The following is a 17,487-nucleotide window of genomic DNA, read 5'->3' as shown; positions in this document are numbered from 1 at the left end:
ATCCTTCCTCTATCCTCTTCTGCACTTTTTCTCACTTACCAGAGTTTTCAATTACTAACACCATTCCTCCCCTTGTTTTAAAATTATTTTGGGGAGGGTTGGAGTGATAGAGAAGTGGGTAGGGCACCTGCCTTGCGTGCTCCCACTAGAGTTTGATCCCCAAGATTCATAGTGTTCTCTGAGCACTGCCACGAGTAATTTCTGAGTGCAGATCCTTATGGAACCTACCCCTGAGCATCTCCAGATGTGGCTCAATAGAAAAAAACCCGAAATTTTTAAAAACTTAATCACTGAGCTGGAGCAATAGCACAGTGGGTATGGCGTTTGTATTGCATCGGCAGACTCGGATTCAATATCAAGCATCCCATATGGTCCCCTGAGCACTTCCAGGAGTAGGTCTTGACTGCAGAGCTAGGAGTAATCCGTCTACATCGCCAGGTATGACCCCAAAAGAAAAAAATGTTGAAATAACCTGAATTTTAAAGTTACCAAGTTATTCATGATTGAGTTTCAAGCATCCAATGTTCCAATGACAATCCCTTCACTAGTGTCCATCCCTCCCCCTATTTTCCCAAATGTAGAGGACACCTGTGGGTCTTCAAAGCACTGATTTATGATGGACAGAGTCCTGGTATCCCCAGAAACTCAAACTCTGCTCTTCTACAAGAGAATAACTGTTTCTATGAGATGAACTGCAGTACCACAGTTCCTGCCTTGTCAACAGTTTTACACAGCTATGAGTTTCATACTCACAAGTTCAAAGTGATAATTTGTTAACTCATTATTTGCAAATACCAAATTCTTCTTTTTTTTTTCTTTTTCGGTCACCTCATACGATGCAGTCGTTACCCCTGACTTTATACTCAGGAATTATTCCTGACGATCCCCAGGGAATATATAGTATCCTGGGAATTGAATCCAGGTTGGCCACATGCAAGGCAAACGCCCTACCCGCTCTACTGGAGCTTCAGCTGCCCAAAATATTTCCAGTGATGTAAAAAGCATGTTTTTTTTTTGGGGGGGGGGGGAAATGGGACACATATGGTAGTGTTCAGGCTAACTCCTGGCTCTGTACTAAGGGATTATTTCTGTCAGGCTCAGGGAACCATATGAGATGCTGGCGACTGAACTTGGGTAGGCTGCATGCAAGCAAGAACCCTAATCTCCTATAATATATATCGTTCATATCAGTATCTGTTTTTTTTAATAAAAACAATTTGGATAAATTTTTTTTTGTATTGGGCCACAAGCTGTGATGTTAGAGCTTACTCCTGGCTCTGAGCTCAGGGATCACTCCTGTGGGGCTCAGGGGACTATAGAGGGTGCTGGGAACTGAACTCAGGTGAGTCTTATGTAAGGCAAAAGCGCTACCAAATGTACTATTGCTGTGACCCCATAACTTCTTTAATCATCAACTGTTATTGGATATTTGGGTGTTTCCAAATCCTGGCTCTTCATTTACCTCAAAATAAGTGAGTTAAACAAACCAAATTAGTCAAAATACATAAACTACTTATTGGTACTGTATCAAACGAATACGCTAGATATTTAAAGGGCACAATTGTGCCTACTATTTGGGAGGTTTAAGTTTGAAAATAAGTCAGGGAGATTATACAATGTCAACTGTAGAACAGGGTTCCCTCTGCGGGTCCAAAGAAAGAAAACTTGGGGCTGGAGCGATAGCACAGCGAGTAGGGCATTCGCCTTGCACGCAGTCGACCCAGATTCGATTCCCAGCATCCCATATGGCACCCCCCAAGCACCACCAGGGGTAATTCCTGAGTGCATGAGCCAGAAATAACCCCTGTGCATAGCCGGGTGTGACCCAAAAAGCAATAATAATAATAATAATAATAATAATAATAATGCCGCTGAGCATCAAGCTGATCTTCCTTTAAAAAAAAACAAAAAGAAAACAACTCAAAATCAGAACATAAACTAGGGTGAAGTGACAGTAAGGCAGGGCAGGCTCTTGCTTTGCATGTGACTGGCACTGGTTTGATCCCCGGCACTCCATAAAATCCCCCTGAGCACAGAACCAGGAGAAAGCCCTGAATACTGCTGTATATAACCCCAAAAGCAAATTTAAAAAAGGAAGCTCATTCACTGCTGGTGGGACTGTCTGATTCATTTTCCTTGGGAAGTGCTTTGGTGATTTCTAAAAGCATTTAAAACAGGAACTTCCACTGGTGAAGGGATGGGTATTCGAGCATTGTATAACTGAGATTTAAACCTGAAAACTTTGTAACTTTGTAACTTTCCACAATAAAAAATTAAAAAAAAAAAGTCTTCAAATGGTGATAAAAAAAAATAAAAAAATAAAACAGGAACTTCCTCCCTCCTGCCGCTGCCGAGATGTGATCCCGGGGGTCACATGCGTGTGCGGCCCCTCCGCAGCTGAATCCAGACCCAGCTAAACCACTTTCGACATGGGCACCTACTTGCAGAATGTCTCCAGCCTGAGAACTAAGCCGCGACCCCATGCCTGCCCAGGAGGGGAAAGGTATTTCTCTCTCTCTCTCTCGCCTCTTCCTGCCCAGGGATGAAGGGCATGGGGACTGCCATATTATGACGACCATAGACGGGGTTTACAAGCTTGCAATGATCCAATATCCGGAAGAAATCTCCCTGGACTTAGTTGTTAAAGTACAGAAATCCAAAACCTCATTTCTCTTCACAACAGTTCTGACTCTAGTGGGGTACTCCTAACAATAATGGTGAGGTTTTTGTTGAAATATTGAATGTAACCAAAGTAAATAGAAAGTAAAGTGAAATTTATCAGTTACAAGGCGGGGTGGTGCGGTGTGGGGGTGGGCGGGATGGGAGGTGTACTGTGGTTTTTTTTTTTTTTTGGTGGTGGGATATGGGCACTGGTTGTTTCAGCATTGTATGACTAAGACTTAAGTCTGAAAGCATTGTAATTTTCCACATGCTGATTCAAAAAAATAAAATTCTTATTATAAAAAAAAGATTATAACTATAATAAATATCAAAATGAGTAGCAACAACCGAAAAAAAAAAAGTGCCTTTGAGTTTTCTATCTAAACTAGGTGATAAGGAAAAATAGGGCTTGGGGAAGTGTGGGGTGCTGAACAGTAGGGAGACAAGTCCTCAAACGTAAGGAAGTTTAGGGTCATTTTCATCAAGCATTGACCAACAGAAGCCAAGAAGCCAAGATGATATGAGAGAGAATAAAATAGGAAATAAGGAAAGACTATGGAGGGGATTTATCAAAGAAGGGGAAACCCTTTGGGATAGAATGTTGAAGAGAACCAAAGATTTCAAATCAAAATAGAAAGACTGTAGTTAAATATGCTGAGAGCAAATCAAAGAAGTTTATTTTAATAACTGCTAGGACTAGAGGGTGTACTATGCCTTGAGTAGAGTACCAGGAGGAAAAACAGTTTAACAGAAAGCCACGTTGGTGGCTATTCTTATTGTCTCTTAAAACACAGCTGGCACTTGGCATTTTTGAATATAAACACTCTTTAGAAATGATGCTTCTTATAAATAACGAATAGTGGTTACCTAGGGGGATGGTAGAAGCAGAATCTTCAATGTTTTTTATTATATTCTAGTTTCTAAGCTACATGTATGTAAAAATAAAGAAAAATGTAAAATAAAGAAATGATATCTTCTAACTTGAAAAAAAATAAATAAAACAGGAACTTCCATATGAGCCCTGATTCCATTCCAAGGCCCCTAATCCAAGAATCCCAACATATTAATCTGAAAGAAATATACATGATCATGTTCATTGCAACATTATTGACAATAGCCAAGATTATTTTTTCTTTTTGGGTCACACTCAGTGATGCTTAAGGGCTACTCCTGGCTTTTCACTCAGGAATTCCTCGTGGTGGTGCTTGGGGGACCATATAGTATGCTGAGAATTGAACCTGGGTCAGCCATGTGCAAGGCAAATACCCTACCCGTTGTACTATCGCACCAGCTCCCCCACCCCGAGTTCTTATTAAAGAAAACATAGGGGCTGCAGAGATAGTACAGCAGGCAAAGCACTTGTTTTGCATGTGGCCAACCCAAGTTTGATCCCTGACATCCCATAGGGTCCCCTGAGCACCTACAGGAGTGATTCATGAGTGCAGAGTCAGGAGTGAACCTTCAGCATCACTGGGTGTAGCCCCAAAACAAAAACAAAAAACATAAAAAGAGCAAATAATAGCTAAGTACTTCTCCAAGCTGAGACAGGAGTTGGACACCCAGAACCAAGAGGTTCAAAGAGCTCCAAATACAAGAGACCCAGGCAGACCCACCAGATACACTAGCACAAAATGGCCAAAAGCAAAGATAAAAAGCAAACTGTAAAAGCAGCAAGAGAAAAGTATTCTTTGCTTAAGAGAAACCCCATGACCACCAGCAGAATTCTCAAGACCCTCACGAGACTGCCAGCAGAATTCTCAAGAAATGATAGATCAGAAGGCGGGGTGGTGGCGTGGTATAAAACAGTGCTGAGAACAGAATGTCTCACCAAGAATACTCTATACAGTTCACTTAGAATGCAGATTTGAATGCAGACTAAAGAGTTTTTCAGTCAAATAACAGTTCAGAGCATCAATGACATCCCTCCAGATTACTTGAGGGACTTCTAGGGAAAGAAAAGTGGCTGAACACAGTGGTATAGGAATGGAACAAACCCCAGAGTGATGTCTCCTCACTGTGCAAGCTAGAATGAGCTCTCAGATGATCACAGGACAAGAAGCTTAGCTTCTGTTCTCTCTGACTCTTCAATACAGGGTCATGTGGGTGTTTGGGTGCATCTAGGAGGGAATGTTCATGGGCAGGGTTGGAAGATGGAGGATGGAGCTTAAATCTTCCCAAGACCAGACAGCAGAAAGACATCAGTCCTAAATCAGAGTTAGAACGGCAGACAAAAAAGAAAAAGGATAAACATAAAAGACAGATGGCAAAGACCTGTTGGAAAGACAGCACATGGGCCTTATACACTGGTGACCAGTTTTAGATCCCCTGCAATCCATGCGGTCCCCCAAGCATCAGCAGGAACAGACTCTGTAGAAGCTCAGAGTCAAGAGGCTCAGCTGGATTTTTTTTTTAAAGTGTGTGTGCATTTGTGTATGTGTGTGTATGTGTGTGTGTGTGTATGTGAAGCAAGATCATTTTCTATTTTTTTTCTTTCTGGGCTACACCCGCGATGCTCAGGGCTGATTCCTGGCTCTGCATCCTGGAATATTTCCTGGCTGTACTCAGGAGAACCCTATGAGATCCCTGGAATCAAACCCGAATATTCTGTGTGCAAGGCCAGCACTCTCCTCGCTGTACCACCACTTAGGCTCCAACAAGAGTTTTTTTTTTTTTAACCTATATTGGCAGGTTGTCTTTTATTTCTAGATTTTTTTTAAAGCGGATCAACATAGAAATTATCATATTTTTTCAAGTCTCAGTCATACAATGATCAAACACCCATCCCTTCACCAGTGCACATGATCCACCATCAAGAACCCCAGAGACCCTCCCTCCCTCTCCCCCTCTGCTTGTGTGGCAGATGATTTTCAATTAACTCTCTCATTGCTATGATAACATTCAATTTTTTTTTTTTTTTTTTTTTTTGCTTTTTGGGTCACACCCAGCGATGCTCAGGGGTTACTCCTGGCTTTGCACTCAGGAACTACTCCTGGCGGTGCTTGGGGGACCATATGGGATGCCGGGGATCGAACCCGGGTCGGCCGCGTGCAAGGCAAACGCCCTACCCGCTGTGCTATCGCTCCGGCCCCAACATTCAATTTTTGACCGAAAACTCACTATCATTATTTGCAGTTTTCCTCCCAACAGTCAGCCCAACAGTCAGACCTGTCGGAATGGCATCATTAGAACGTATGTTTCCTATTTTTGATAACAATGAGCATATGATGTTGCACGGTCATGAAATTGGCCGCCTAGTTTTGAGATTTTGGTATTAAGTCCAGAGGTATTTCTGCCAGCAGTCGCTGCATTCCGAGATTGGTTTGTGTGCTTCTGAGATCATGGCTGTTCAGGAGTGGGGGAGCTGATCGTGGGAAACCGCTGGGGTCTCATTTGGGCAAGAAACAGGGTTGGTTCTGCACCACCGCCCTCCCCGATCGCGAGATTCCCCATTTGTCCCAACACTGCAAGCTCCTGCCTCTCTGTCCATGAAGCACTAAACGGTGTGGTCGTCATGCTGCCGAGAGGGGAAAAGGATGAGGACAAAAACACTTTCCCTCCCGGTGCTGCACGGGACCCTAGTTAAGTTCAAAGTCCACAAGTGTAGCTGCCAGCAACCTCTGGGTTTCTGTACCTCCGGTATATTGGCCACTTAGGTGTGGTGGAGCCATTCCTGACTGTTTTCTTTGGATATCAGGAAAGGTTGCATGGCGGCATATGCTTGGAGAGTTTGGAGAGATATCGCAATCCCACAAAATGGAGCCGTGTTAGTAGAAACTCAGTGTCGCCAGGATTCCATCTGGAGAAGGCAGGGACTCTGCACCTTCTCTGTCTGGCGTCTCGATACTAACAAGAGTTTTTATAGACATTTCCTTGGAAAGGTTTAGAGAGGAGCACGCGCTGGGGAGAGAGCACAGGCGTCTCCAGAGGGAAAGAGGCTCAGCGGGGCCACAGCATGTCCAACGGGAACAGCGCTGGAATTGCACGCGTCAACTAGGGTTCACTCCCTGGTACCCCATGGTGCCTGCTCAACCCCTCCAGGAGTGATCCCTGAGCACCACCAGGTGTGCAAAAACAAAACTAAGTGTAAACGGGAGAAAGAGCTGGGGCTGGCCGGCCTGCCCCTGGCGTCCCACTGCCCCCCAAATCCTGCCCGTGCAACCACAGTTCTCCAACGTGGACGAAGACGGCGCCCAGTGAGCGGCGTGCAGCTGACCTTCCTGTCCCTGCTGAGGGCAGGCGCCTGGCAGACCTTCACCTGCCTGTGCCCGAACTCGGCCGCCTGGCTGGATGCGACCTCATGCGAGGGTCCAGCGCTGTGCTTGCGGGAGCCTGCGGGCCAGGCTGGGCCCCAACCAGATAGGGCGGCCTAGCTCTGGGTCCCCCAGAATGGCTGCCGGGTCCGCGGAGCTTGTGGCAGGAGGATTAAGGGGAATCCCCGCTCCCGTGCACCTGACCCGCCCTGCCTACAGCCCTGCAATTCTGGAAGGACCAGGCCTAGACCCTTCTGGAATTCAGCGCCACCAGGGAAGAGTCCTGCAGCTGTTCAACAAGGAAGCCCCGGCTTCAGACAGGACAGCCCGACCAGAAGTTCGCTTCCAGCTGGAGCCCATCTGCTGCGATAGCTGAGTCTCAGGGATTGCGGAAGTGGGGGACAGACAGGATGCCCCCACATGGACTCTAATGAAGCTGAGACTCAAGTCACCCCATTTATCTTCTCCTGCAACTGCCTCACGGTCAAAGAAGAGGAATCTCCTTCCTTATTCAGCCCACAGGGAGACCCCAAAACTCTTCCCTCCTCTTTTGTGGGGCACAACGGAAATTTAGCTAGAAGTTTAGCACCCCTGTACCCCATACAAAGGACTTTCAGCTCGGAGCTGGTACAGGACCCCCTTAACCTGCCTCCTGCCCTGTCCCCCAAAACTCTGGTGCTTCCAGACCTCCTTCTTGACTACTAGATTCCCTCCTGTTCGACAGAGACTGCTCGTTGGCTTCTCCTGACATTTGAGGGAGCTGGACAGATGGGGCGGTCCCCGAGTGAAGGACCAAAGTCGGACACCAAAAGGAACGGGGGCCCCTGGGCAGAGCTGTGTGCCCCCAACAGCCTCAGCCCAACTCTGGAGGCTGCCACACCCCTGCCTCTGACGCCCCCCTCCCCTAAATCACCTCGACAGATAAGGGGGTGTGTACTGGCTAGGGTGGAGTGGGGGTTCAGAAGTTATCCTGGATCCCAATGGTTCTGCCTTCACTCTTGAGGGATCCGTGTGCCAGAGGAAGCTGCTTCTGCTGGATTCAACTCGCTTACACCCGCCAAGGGCTGGAAGAGATGAGAGAGTCCAACAACTTCCGGCCCTGCCCGTGCCCTGCTGGGCCTCAAGTCAAAGAATAAACTGGTGAACTCTGTTCGAGTGTCAGTGCTGCCTGGGGCTCACCTCACTCAAACTCAGTGTGGAGAGGGACCCAGTGAGCAGTGCTCCAGAGCCAGCTGCCTGAGAATGAACAGAGGGACAGAGGAAATTCTAAATATATCACTTCTGCCTAGGATGTTTTTTTTTTCTTTTGGTTACATCCAGCGATGCTCAAGGGTTACTCCAGGCTCTGCACTCAGGAATGACTCCTGCCGGTGCATGGGGATCCCTATGGGATGTCGGGGATTGAACCCGGGTCAGCTGTATGCAAGGCAAATGCTCTACCCACTGTACTTTAGCTCCGGCACTGAGGATTTTTTGGGGGGCTTTGGTGTGGACCCGTAGGGTTCTGGGGAGCATTGAGTACCTGGGATTGAATCTGGTCATCCATGACCAGGGCAAGATAATTTTGTTGTTCTCTTCGCTTTGAACAAGAAGAGTTCTGAACCCGCTTTGCTCTGTTTGACTCAGCCCTTTGGAAAGGCTTCCTGTTATAGTCAACCCCACATACCACCAACTCACGTTCTGAGGGTGGCCTAACGCTCCTCTACAAGGAAGAGGAGGCATGAATAGAGCAAGATACAGCTCAGAACACCCCAAGTTGGGGTGAGTGAATCCGCCATCAAGGCTCTGACGCTGTTTTCCTTGTATATAATTTGTTCATGGTTTGGGGGCCACAAGTCCAGCAACACTCAGGGGTTCTCCTGGCCCTGACTCAGTAATCACTCCTGCATGGAGAGTCTGTTTGGGACTGTGTGGGGAGTCAAAGAAAGAACCGGGGTCCTGTGACTGCAGGCAAGAGCCCTAACTGCTCTGCTCACTCTGCAGCAGCACAAATGGCCATAGTAAAGAGCAAGGTACTAGCCATGCAGCAATTGACCGGGTGGGAACTGGAACATATCACAGGGTCCCCAAAGGCACGCAGGATTGGTCGCTGAGAGCAGAGCCAGGTATCTGAATGGAGAGGCACCAGTGTGGGCTCCAAGCAAATATAAACACAAGGAACATAACATCACTCAAATAGAATTCCCCAATAGACTCTGTCCAGAAGCTCCACAAGTCACAAATGACTTCACAGTATCCGAGATTACAGTTTTCGGGGGTGATCACAATAGCACAGCAGGTAGGGCACTGGACGTCTATGTGGCTGACCCAGGTTTTGATCCCGGCATCCCACAGGATTCCCTAGAACCACCAGGATTAACTTGCTGGGAACAGAATCTCAAGTCATTCCTGTGCATCATCATTGTAGCCCCAACATGATTTAAGAAAGAAATGGCTTTACCCTGAGATTTGGGGGGAGGGGGTAAGAAATTGAGGCACAGAGTTGCACTCCACACCCTCTTGCAACCTCAAGGTTTCTCGCCCCACAAGTTGGTAGGAGACCAGGAGACTATCCTGGCATAGGGCAGAAGATACGTTCAGCAGTTCTCCCCAGTGTGAGTTTGGCAGACGTCCGTGTGCAGGGTTGCAGCACTGCAAAAACCCTGCCTGCAGTGGCACACAAACAGCTGCTTCTTGACATGCCTCCTGAGATGACGGCAGAGGATTTTGGGGTGCTGAAGAGTCTGCCACAGTCCCCGCGGGTGGGAGGCTGGGTCACCTTGTGGGTCTGCTGGTGGTCTCTGAAGTAAGTGATTGCATTCCCCTTGTTGCACTTAGGACACCGGAAGCGACTCTGGATCGTGTGCGTCACCTGGTGGCCCCGGTTGGTGCCTGGGCTGCGAAAAACTTTCCCACACTGTGGGCACATGTAGAGTCGCTCACCCTTGTGGATGCGCATGTGCTTGACCCTTGAGTTGCTACGCCGGAATGCCTTCCCGCACTAGGGTCAGTCATACAGCCTCTCCCCAGTGTGGGTCCGGCAGTGCTTATGCAGGTCCAAACAATTCCTAAAGCTTTTCCCACACTGCTCACAGTCATACGGCCTCTCCTCAGTGTGGATCAAGCTGTGCTGACGCAGATTCGAGCGAGTCCTGAAGCTTTTCCCACACTGCTCACAGTCATATGGCCTCTCCTCGGTGTGGATCAAGCTGTGCTGACGCAGATTTGAGCGAGTCCTGAAGCTTTTCCCACACTGCTCACAGTCATACGGCCTCTCCCCAGTGTGAATCTGGCTGTGCCGATGCAGATGGAAGCGAAACCTGAAACTTTTCCCACACTGCTCGCAGTCATATGGCCTCTCCCCAGTGTGTTTCAGTTTGTGCTGAAGCAGAATATAGCAAGTCTTGAAACTCTTCCCACACAGCTCGCAGTCATATGGCCTCTCCCCGGTGTGGGTCCGGCTGTGCTGGAGCAGAGTGAAGCGAGTCTTGAAACTCTTCCCACACTGCTCACATTCATATGGCCTCTCCCCGGTGTGGGTACGGCGGTGGATTCGCAGTTTCGAGCGAGTCCTGAAGCTTTTCCCACATTGGTCACAGTCATACAGCCTCTCCCCGGTGTGGGTCTGGCTGTGCTTATGCAGGTCCGAGCGAGTCCCAAAGCCTTTCCCACACAGCTCACAGTCATATGGCCTCTCCCCGGTGTGGGTCCAGTGGTGGTTTTGCAGATTCAAGCGAGTCCTGAAGCTTTTGCCACACTGCTCGCAGTCAAACAGCCTCTCCCTGGTGTGGATCACGTTGTGTTTTTGCAGGATTGAACGAGTCCTGAAGCTTTTGGAACACTGCTCACAGTCATACGGCCTCTCCCAGTGTGGATCCGGCTGTGCTTATGCAGGACAGAACGAATACTGAACCTTTTCCCACACTGCTCGCAGTCATACGGCCTCTCCCCCATGTGTTTCAGTTTGTGCTGAAGCACAGTGAAGCGAGTCTTGAAACTCTTCCCACACTGCTCGCAGTCATATGGCCTCTCCTCGGTGTGGATTCGGCTGTGCTTATGCAGTTCCGAACGAGTACTGAAGCTTTTCCCACACTGTTCAGTCATATGGCCTCTCCCCGGTGTGGGTCCGGCTGTGACGACGCAGGTCTGAGCGAGTCCTGAAACTTTTCCCACACTCCTTGCAATCATATGGCCTCTACCCAGTGTGAATCAGTCTGTGCCGATGCAGATGGGAGCGAGTCCTGAAGCTTTTCCCACACTGCTCACAGTCAAACGGCCTCTCCCTGGTGTGGGTCTGGCTGTGCTTATGCAGGACAGAACGAGTACTGAACCTTTTCCCACACTGCTCGCAGTCATATGGCCTCTCCCCTGTGTGTTTCAGTTTGTGCTGAAGCACAGTGAAGCGAGTCTTGAAACTCTTTCCACACAGCTCGCAGTCATATGGCCTCTCCCCGGTGTGGGTCCGGCTGTGCTGAAGCAGAGTGCAGCGAGTCTTGAAACTCTTCCCACACTGCTCACAGTCATAGGGCCTCTCCCCGGTGTGGGTCTGGCTGTGCCTACGTAGTTTCGAGTGAGTCCCGAAGCTTTTCCCACACTGCTCGCAGTCATACGGCCTCTCCCCAGTGTGGGTCAGGCTGTGACTACGCAGGTTTGAGTGAGTCCTGAAGCTTTTCCCACACTCCTCGCAATCATATGGCCTCTCCCCAGTGTGAATCAGTCTGTGACTATGCAGATGGGAGCGAGACCTGAAGCTTTTCCCACACTGCTCGCAGTCATACGGGCTCTCCACTGTGTTGGTCCGGTGGTGGTTTCCCAGATTCAAGCGAATCCTGAAGCTTTTCCCACACTGCTCGCAAGCGAAAGGCCTCACCCCAGAGTGCACTTTAGTGTAGGCACGCAGCATACAGGGATACTGGAACCTCTGCGGGCACTCAGGGCACTTAAATGCGTTCTTGACGTCACCTGGAGGAGAGCTGTGGGGAAGTATTGGAGGGTCTTGGGGAGAAGAACATTCTGCAGAAGAAGTAGCAGCAGGACTCTGGGGTGCAGAGAGGTTTCGAGTACGTTTCGAGGTTCCTCTGGCTTGTGCGGGAACTTTGTGACCATAACCGAGACTCTTTGGCAAGAGGTGTCTGCCATAGATGAGAAAAAATGAGCAGAAAAGCAAGATCATCCTGATGTCCGAGGCCACAGGAAAGCGAAAGGGCAGGGACCGTGCATGAGGCTGCTCCGGTTCCTTCCCCTCACACCATCAGGTCCCCCAATCCCCCCAGTAGTGATTCCTGAGCATAAGACCAGGAGTCAGGATTAGGAAATGCTCAAACGTAAGATAATAATGAATATCAACAATCAATCAGTACCTAGATCATGTTTTGTTTTGTTCTTTTGGTTTGGGGTTGATTTTTTTCCCTCCTACTATGGGACCACACTCTGCAGTGCTCAGGGTCTACTCCTGGCTTTGGATATAGGAATCACTCAGAAGCAAGATTTGGAGGCCCAAAACGATGCTAGAGAATAGACAATAAGCACGTACTATAGCTTGAGGCCTGACTATAGGGTTTTTTGGATATTCCTCTTAATAAATGATTGATTCATCATTCATCAAAACCTTACATGAAGGGCCCTGTTTAAGCCTGTAAAATAGTGGGGTGCCATGTTTGGAGTTGGAGAAGGGACTTCTCTCCGAGAAGGATACTGAGTGGAAAACACTTAAGAAGCCAGCGGAGGTTGCCAGCCTTGCCCGCAGAATCCTCACCTTACATGACTTAGGGCAAATCGAACCCCATAGGACGGCCAGGAGAGATACCTGAGTGCAGAGCCACGAGTCAGCCATGCTCATCACGGTGTGGTAAATGAAAGAGGCTCTTGAGGGTGAAGAGTCTGAAGACGACACTACTCATTCCTGCACTAGTTTGACACACTGGTTTTACTTCCAAAGATATTGGAGACTCCCAAAATCTGTCTCCCACCTCACTAACAACACCCTCCTCTCCTCCCCCTTGGGCCAATCCACTCACTTTTGTTGCCACTTCTGCGTGTGCTGCTGGTCACTGACATCAGGGTACATCTGCTTCTCTTCATTGCTCATGTACCCCACAGTGCAGTCTTCACTGAACAACTTATTCTCCAAGACATGCCCAAGAGTACCATTGTCTTTTCCTGAAGAGACACCCTCTGGGACAGGCAGGAAGACAATTTAGTCCCGAAGGGAGGCTCTGGGGAGGAGCAGAGGAATAGGGAAGCCGGGATGGCACTTGCCTCAGACACAACTGACCTGGATCACTCCCCAGCACCCAATAGACTCCTCCAAGCAATGCGAAGCATCGGCCCTGAGCATCACCAGGTGTGTATATCAAAGAAAAAAGATGCTCTGCAGTAACAAAAAAGTACTAGAATAGAACTTATGCTGCTGGTTTGCTTCAACAGACATGGAAGCAGCTGCCTTGAATGAGGTGGGTCAGAGTCTCATACCCCTTGAGCACGACCAAGAGCGTCCCTGAGAATAGAGTCAGGGGTCAGCATCGAGAATCTCTGGCTGTGGGCCCCGTGTCCCCAAAAAGAATCTCCAAGGAAGCACGATGCCTGGCATGCTCCTGGCCCTGAATATAATTATGGGCACCAGCTCCCTCACCCAGCACTGCGGGGTTCAGCCCTGGGCCCCTGATCACCGGGGGACCAACCAGCAACAATAGGGTCACAGCAAAAGCCAGAGGTGCTGGCAGTGGCCCTGACACTTCACTCCATCCCACTGTAGCCCCAAATCAGAGAAAAGTCAGTTAGAATCTGTCTCCTGCCCGGGAATGCTCTGAGCCTGGGATAGGGTGCCCATAGTCAGGCCCCTTCTTCCCAGCAGTCCTGTACTATGGCCCCAGAGAATGCGCGCAGCATGCTCTGTGCCCTGAGCTGTAGGAAAGGGTTGTGACTGAACCTTACCCACGAAGGCCAGGTGCCTGCAGGTCTCCAGCATCACGTCTCTGTACAGGCATCTCTGATCAGGATTTATCAGAGCCCATTCAGCCTGGGTGAAGTTCACGGCCACGTCCTCAAAGGATACTGATTCCTGAAACATACACAGATGCCAATCAGCCAGGCCCCCTCTGCATCCCAGGGGGCAGCGGGACTCAGAGGGGCGACTTTAGGATCCTGGGTTTTACTTTAATCTACTTTATTTTTTTATTTTTATTTATTTATTTTTTTTTTTGCTTTTTGGGTCACACCCAGCGATGCTCAGGGGTTACTCCTGGCTTTGCACTCAGGAATTACTCCTGGCGGTGCTTGGGGGACCATATGGGATGCCAGGGATCGAACCCGGGTCGGCCGCGTGCAAGGCAAACGCCCTACCCGCTGTGCTATCGCTCCGGCCCCTACTTTAATCTACTTTAAACCGTCAGGATCTCCACAGGGAACACCAGGATGTGTGCATAACGCAGAACTCAGTGGCAAGTGCTGGGAGCCATGAACCATGATAGCACCCGGCCCAGGCCCATATGGAAACTCTGAGGGGTCTTTCAAAAAGTGTGACAAAGGGACAGAATGAAGCAAAGCACAGCAGAGACAACACTTGCCTTGCATGTGGTGGATGTATATTTGATCTCTGGCATCCCTTAAAAGTCCCCGATCATTGCTAGGAGTGATCCTTGAATGCAGAGCGAGGAGTAAGTCCTGAGCATCACTGTGTGTGACCCCGAAAGCAAAAGCGGGGAGTGACAAAGGGAATGTGTGTTCGAAGAATGTGGAAACTGACAGTGGCCTTGTGACTAGCCCTTCCCATTCACGCCCAAGAAATGGTAGGTGACCTAACTGCATCATGTGGGGAAATCCACTTCACATTACCAAGACCTAGAGCAAGGTTCTTGTTCTAGAGTGATGCAGAAGAGATGCTTCTAGGGGTTGGAGGTATTTTGCAGTGGATAGGGTGTTCACCTTGCATGCAGCTGACCTGGGTTCAATTCCCAGAATCCCATATAGTTCCCCTGAGCCCCACCAGGAGTAATTCCTGACTGCAAAGCAAGGACCAACTTCACTGCATCGCGGGGTGTGACACAAAATGCATATAAACAAACAAAAAAAAATAAGAAATTTTAAAAAAAGAAGCTTCTGGGCAACTCCTCTGAGCCCAGAGACTTGCTGCTCAGACAGCTAATTCCGGGTAACCCGCAGGATTGCTTAAGGGACAGGTGACATCCTGCTGTCTGTCAATTCAGCATTAAGGGACCAAACCAAGACCTCCAGGAAGACTTGCTTACGGGGCAGGATAATGGCATAGTGGAAGGGTGCAGGCATTGCATGCTCCAACCCAGGTTCCATACCCAACATCCCATTAGATCCCCCAAGGCCCCCAGCGGAGATCCCTGAGCTCAGAGTCAGGAGTCATTCTGATGTAGATAGGCTGGCAGATAGGGAAGGCCCCTCCCCAGGTGATCACAGAAAATTTCCTGGGAAGTAATAGCTCTGACATTGCAACGCCAACCTTGTGGAGAAACAGGAACTAAGACTTGATAAGACTCTCACCAATCTATAGCAACAGACCAAGAGCAGCTCCCAAAAACAAAAGGACAAGAAAGGATTTCCAAGATCACCACCACCACTCCCAACTCCTTGGCAACATTCTTAGCAATGGACTTTTACCTAGGTCGAAGCCCCACGCGGGACAGTTTGGAAAATCTCCATAGAGGCCACCTTGAACAAAGGTTGGGAGCTCATAGGATGCCCAAGTCCAAGTGCTGCCTGCTCCCTCAGCCACTAACCGCCGGATAGAAGCTAAGAAAAGAGGGGAAGGGCACATAGGGCAGTGAGGAGGCAATTACCTTGCATGAGTCCAAATATGGTAACAGGACTTGCCAGGGTGATCCTAGATCACACAGCCTGGTTTCAACCTTGAGCACCACCATGTGAGGCCCAAAAGACACAATTATCATCACCATCATCATCATCATCATCATCATCATCATGAAAAAGAAAGGAGCCCAAACTCACCATCTTACTTGAGCAGTTTGGAAGTCAAGGAACAGTGGATCTGGGCATATGAAGAATCTACGTGGGGAACCTTCCGGACTTGCTTCAGGAAAAATAACAAGCATGTCAGTGCCCTGGCAGACTAACTCCAAAGTGGGTGGGTTCTTCAGAACTGATCTGAGGACAAAGTTCAGATGCTTAAAAGTTCATGAGTTTTGGGCTGTAGAGATACCACAGCGGCTAGGGTGTTTGCCTTGCACTTGGCCAACCCTGGTTCAATTCCCATCATCCCATATGGTACCACAGCACCGCCAGGAGTAATTCCGGAGTGCAACACCAGGAGTAACCCCTGTGCATCGCCGGGTGTGACCCTACAAGAAAAAAAAAGTTCATGAGGCCTGAGCAACAGTAGAATGAGGAGGGTGTGGCCACCAATTTGATTCCCACATCCTATAGGTCACCTGAGCACCACCAGGAGTAATTCCTGAGTAAAGAGCCAAGAGTAAACTCTGAGGATTACCAGGTGTGACCCAAACAAATGAAACAAAACAAAAGAAGTTGTTCACTCTTAGGTTCCCTGAAACAAGTCAAGGAAATTGTCTTGCAGACATATGATGCAGATTCGATTCCTGTCACACCACTGAGTCCCCATAGCCTTGTCAGAAGTGATCCCTGACTACAGAGTCAGGGAGAAGCTCTGAGCATTGCTGGGTGTGACCTCCCCCTCAAAAAATAGGAAAGTTCATTAAGGAGCTGGAGCAATAGCACAGTGGGTAGGGTGTTTACCTTGTGTGTGCCTGACCCAGGTTCAATAACCAGCATCAGTGATGGTCCCTCAGCACCACAGCAGTAATTTCTGAGTAATGCCTAACCATCGCTGGGTGTGAGCCAAATAAGAAAAAAAAAAAAAGAAACTTCATTTAACAGTTCAGTTGTTGGGTCCAGATGCCTCGGGTATGATGTCACTCATACCTCCCCTCCCCCATTTCCCACTCCCAACTCCACCCTCACCTGGTCCAAAACACTTCTTCCTGGGAGCCTGCTCTAATGCCTCATCCGTCCCCTCCCCCTTTCCAGTCTCAGACTCCACCCTCACCTGGTCCCGATTACTTCTTCCTGGCCACCTGGTCTAATACCTAGGCCGTTTTCGCGCTCCCAGCAGAGCTTCTGGATCTGGAATCTGTCTTCCTTATTTCTCCTCCTCAGGAACTGGTGGCCCAGTGAGTCCAGTGGCCAAGCTTGGCAGAGCTCAGGGAGCCAAGAACAAGTTTGGGGCTGCTGCCTCTTCTTTTGCGTTTCTCTCCCCGCCATCACTGCCTATTCTCTACCTCTGATTGGATGACGGTAAGGGCCAGTGAGGTAGAAAGGGCCAATCAGATGCATCTTAGATTACCTGGCGCCCCACCTTTCCTCTTTCACAGACACACATCCTTCCAGGTCCTTTCAGATATCAGGTAGGATAAGACTTGACGAGTAATGTTTAAGGCATAAATAAAGCATAAAGTCTGGAAAAACATAGAGACAGGCTCTTCTAGATGCTGGTGAGATCCCACACCACAGCCAGGGGGCCTCCTCTTTGATGGACACGGAGCGGGGCAGGAGCACATCTGTCATGCATGGTTCCTGCTTCACTCCAGCCCTG

The 17,487-nt window shown here is 48.9% G+C and overlaps 1 protein-coding gene across 1 annotated transcript in view; it reads right to left on the bottom strand.

Annotated features, from left to right (window-relative positions):
* Positions 1-15,173, bottom strand: part of LOC101540425 (zinc finger protein 878-like) — a 34,761-nt gene extending 19,588 nt beyond the window's left edge. Inside the window, exons 1-6 of the mRNA XM_012935187.2 lie at positions 15,111-15,173; positions 13,824-13,950; positions 12,908-13,049; positions 11,636-11,863; positions 10,740-10,938; positions 9,670-9,807 (exon numbers count right to left, since the gene is read on the bottom strand). Of these exons, the coding sequence (XP_012790641.2) occupies positions 9,670-9,807; positions 10,740-10,938; positions 11,636-11,863; positions 12,908-13,049; positions 13,824-13,950; positions 15,111-15,173 (897 nt within the window). The remainder of the gene's footprint in view (positions 1-9,669; positions 9,808-10,739; positions 10,939-11,635; positions 11,864-12,907; positions 13,050-13,823; positions 13,951-15,110) is intronic.
* Positions 15,174-17,487: the final 2,314 nt, after the last annotated feature.

Source organism: Sorex araneus, chromosome 2, assembly GCF_027595985.1.
Source record: "Sorex araneus isolate mSorAra2 chromosome 2, mSorAra2.pri, whole genome shotgun sequence".
In the NCBI taxonomy this organism is placed as follows: domain Eukaryota; kingdom Metazoa; phylum Chordata; class Mammalia; order Eulipotyphla; family Soricidae; genus Sorex; species Sorex araneus.
Note: the sequence above shows the minus strand (reverse complement) of the source record. Positions and strands in the feature narration are given on the sequence as shown.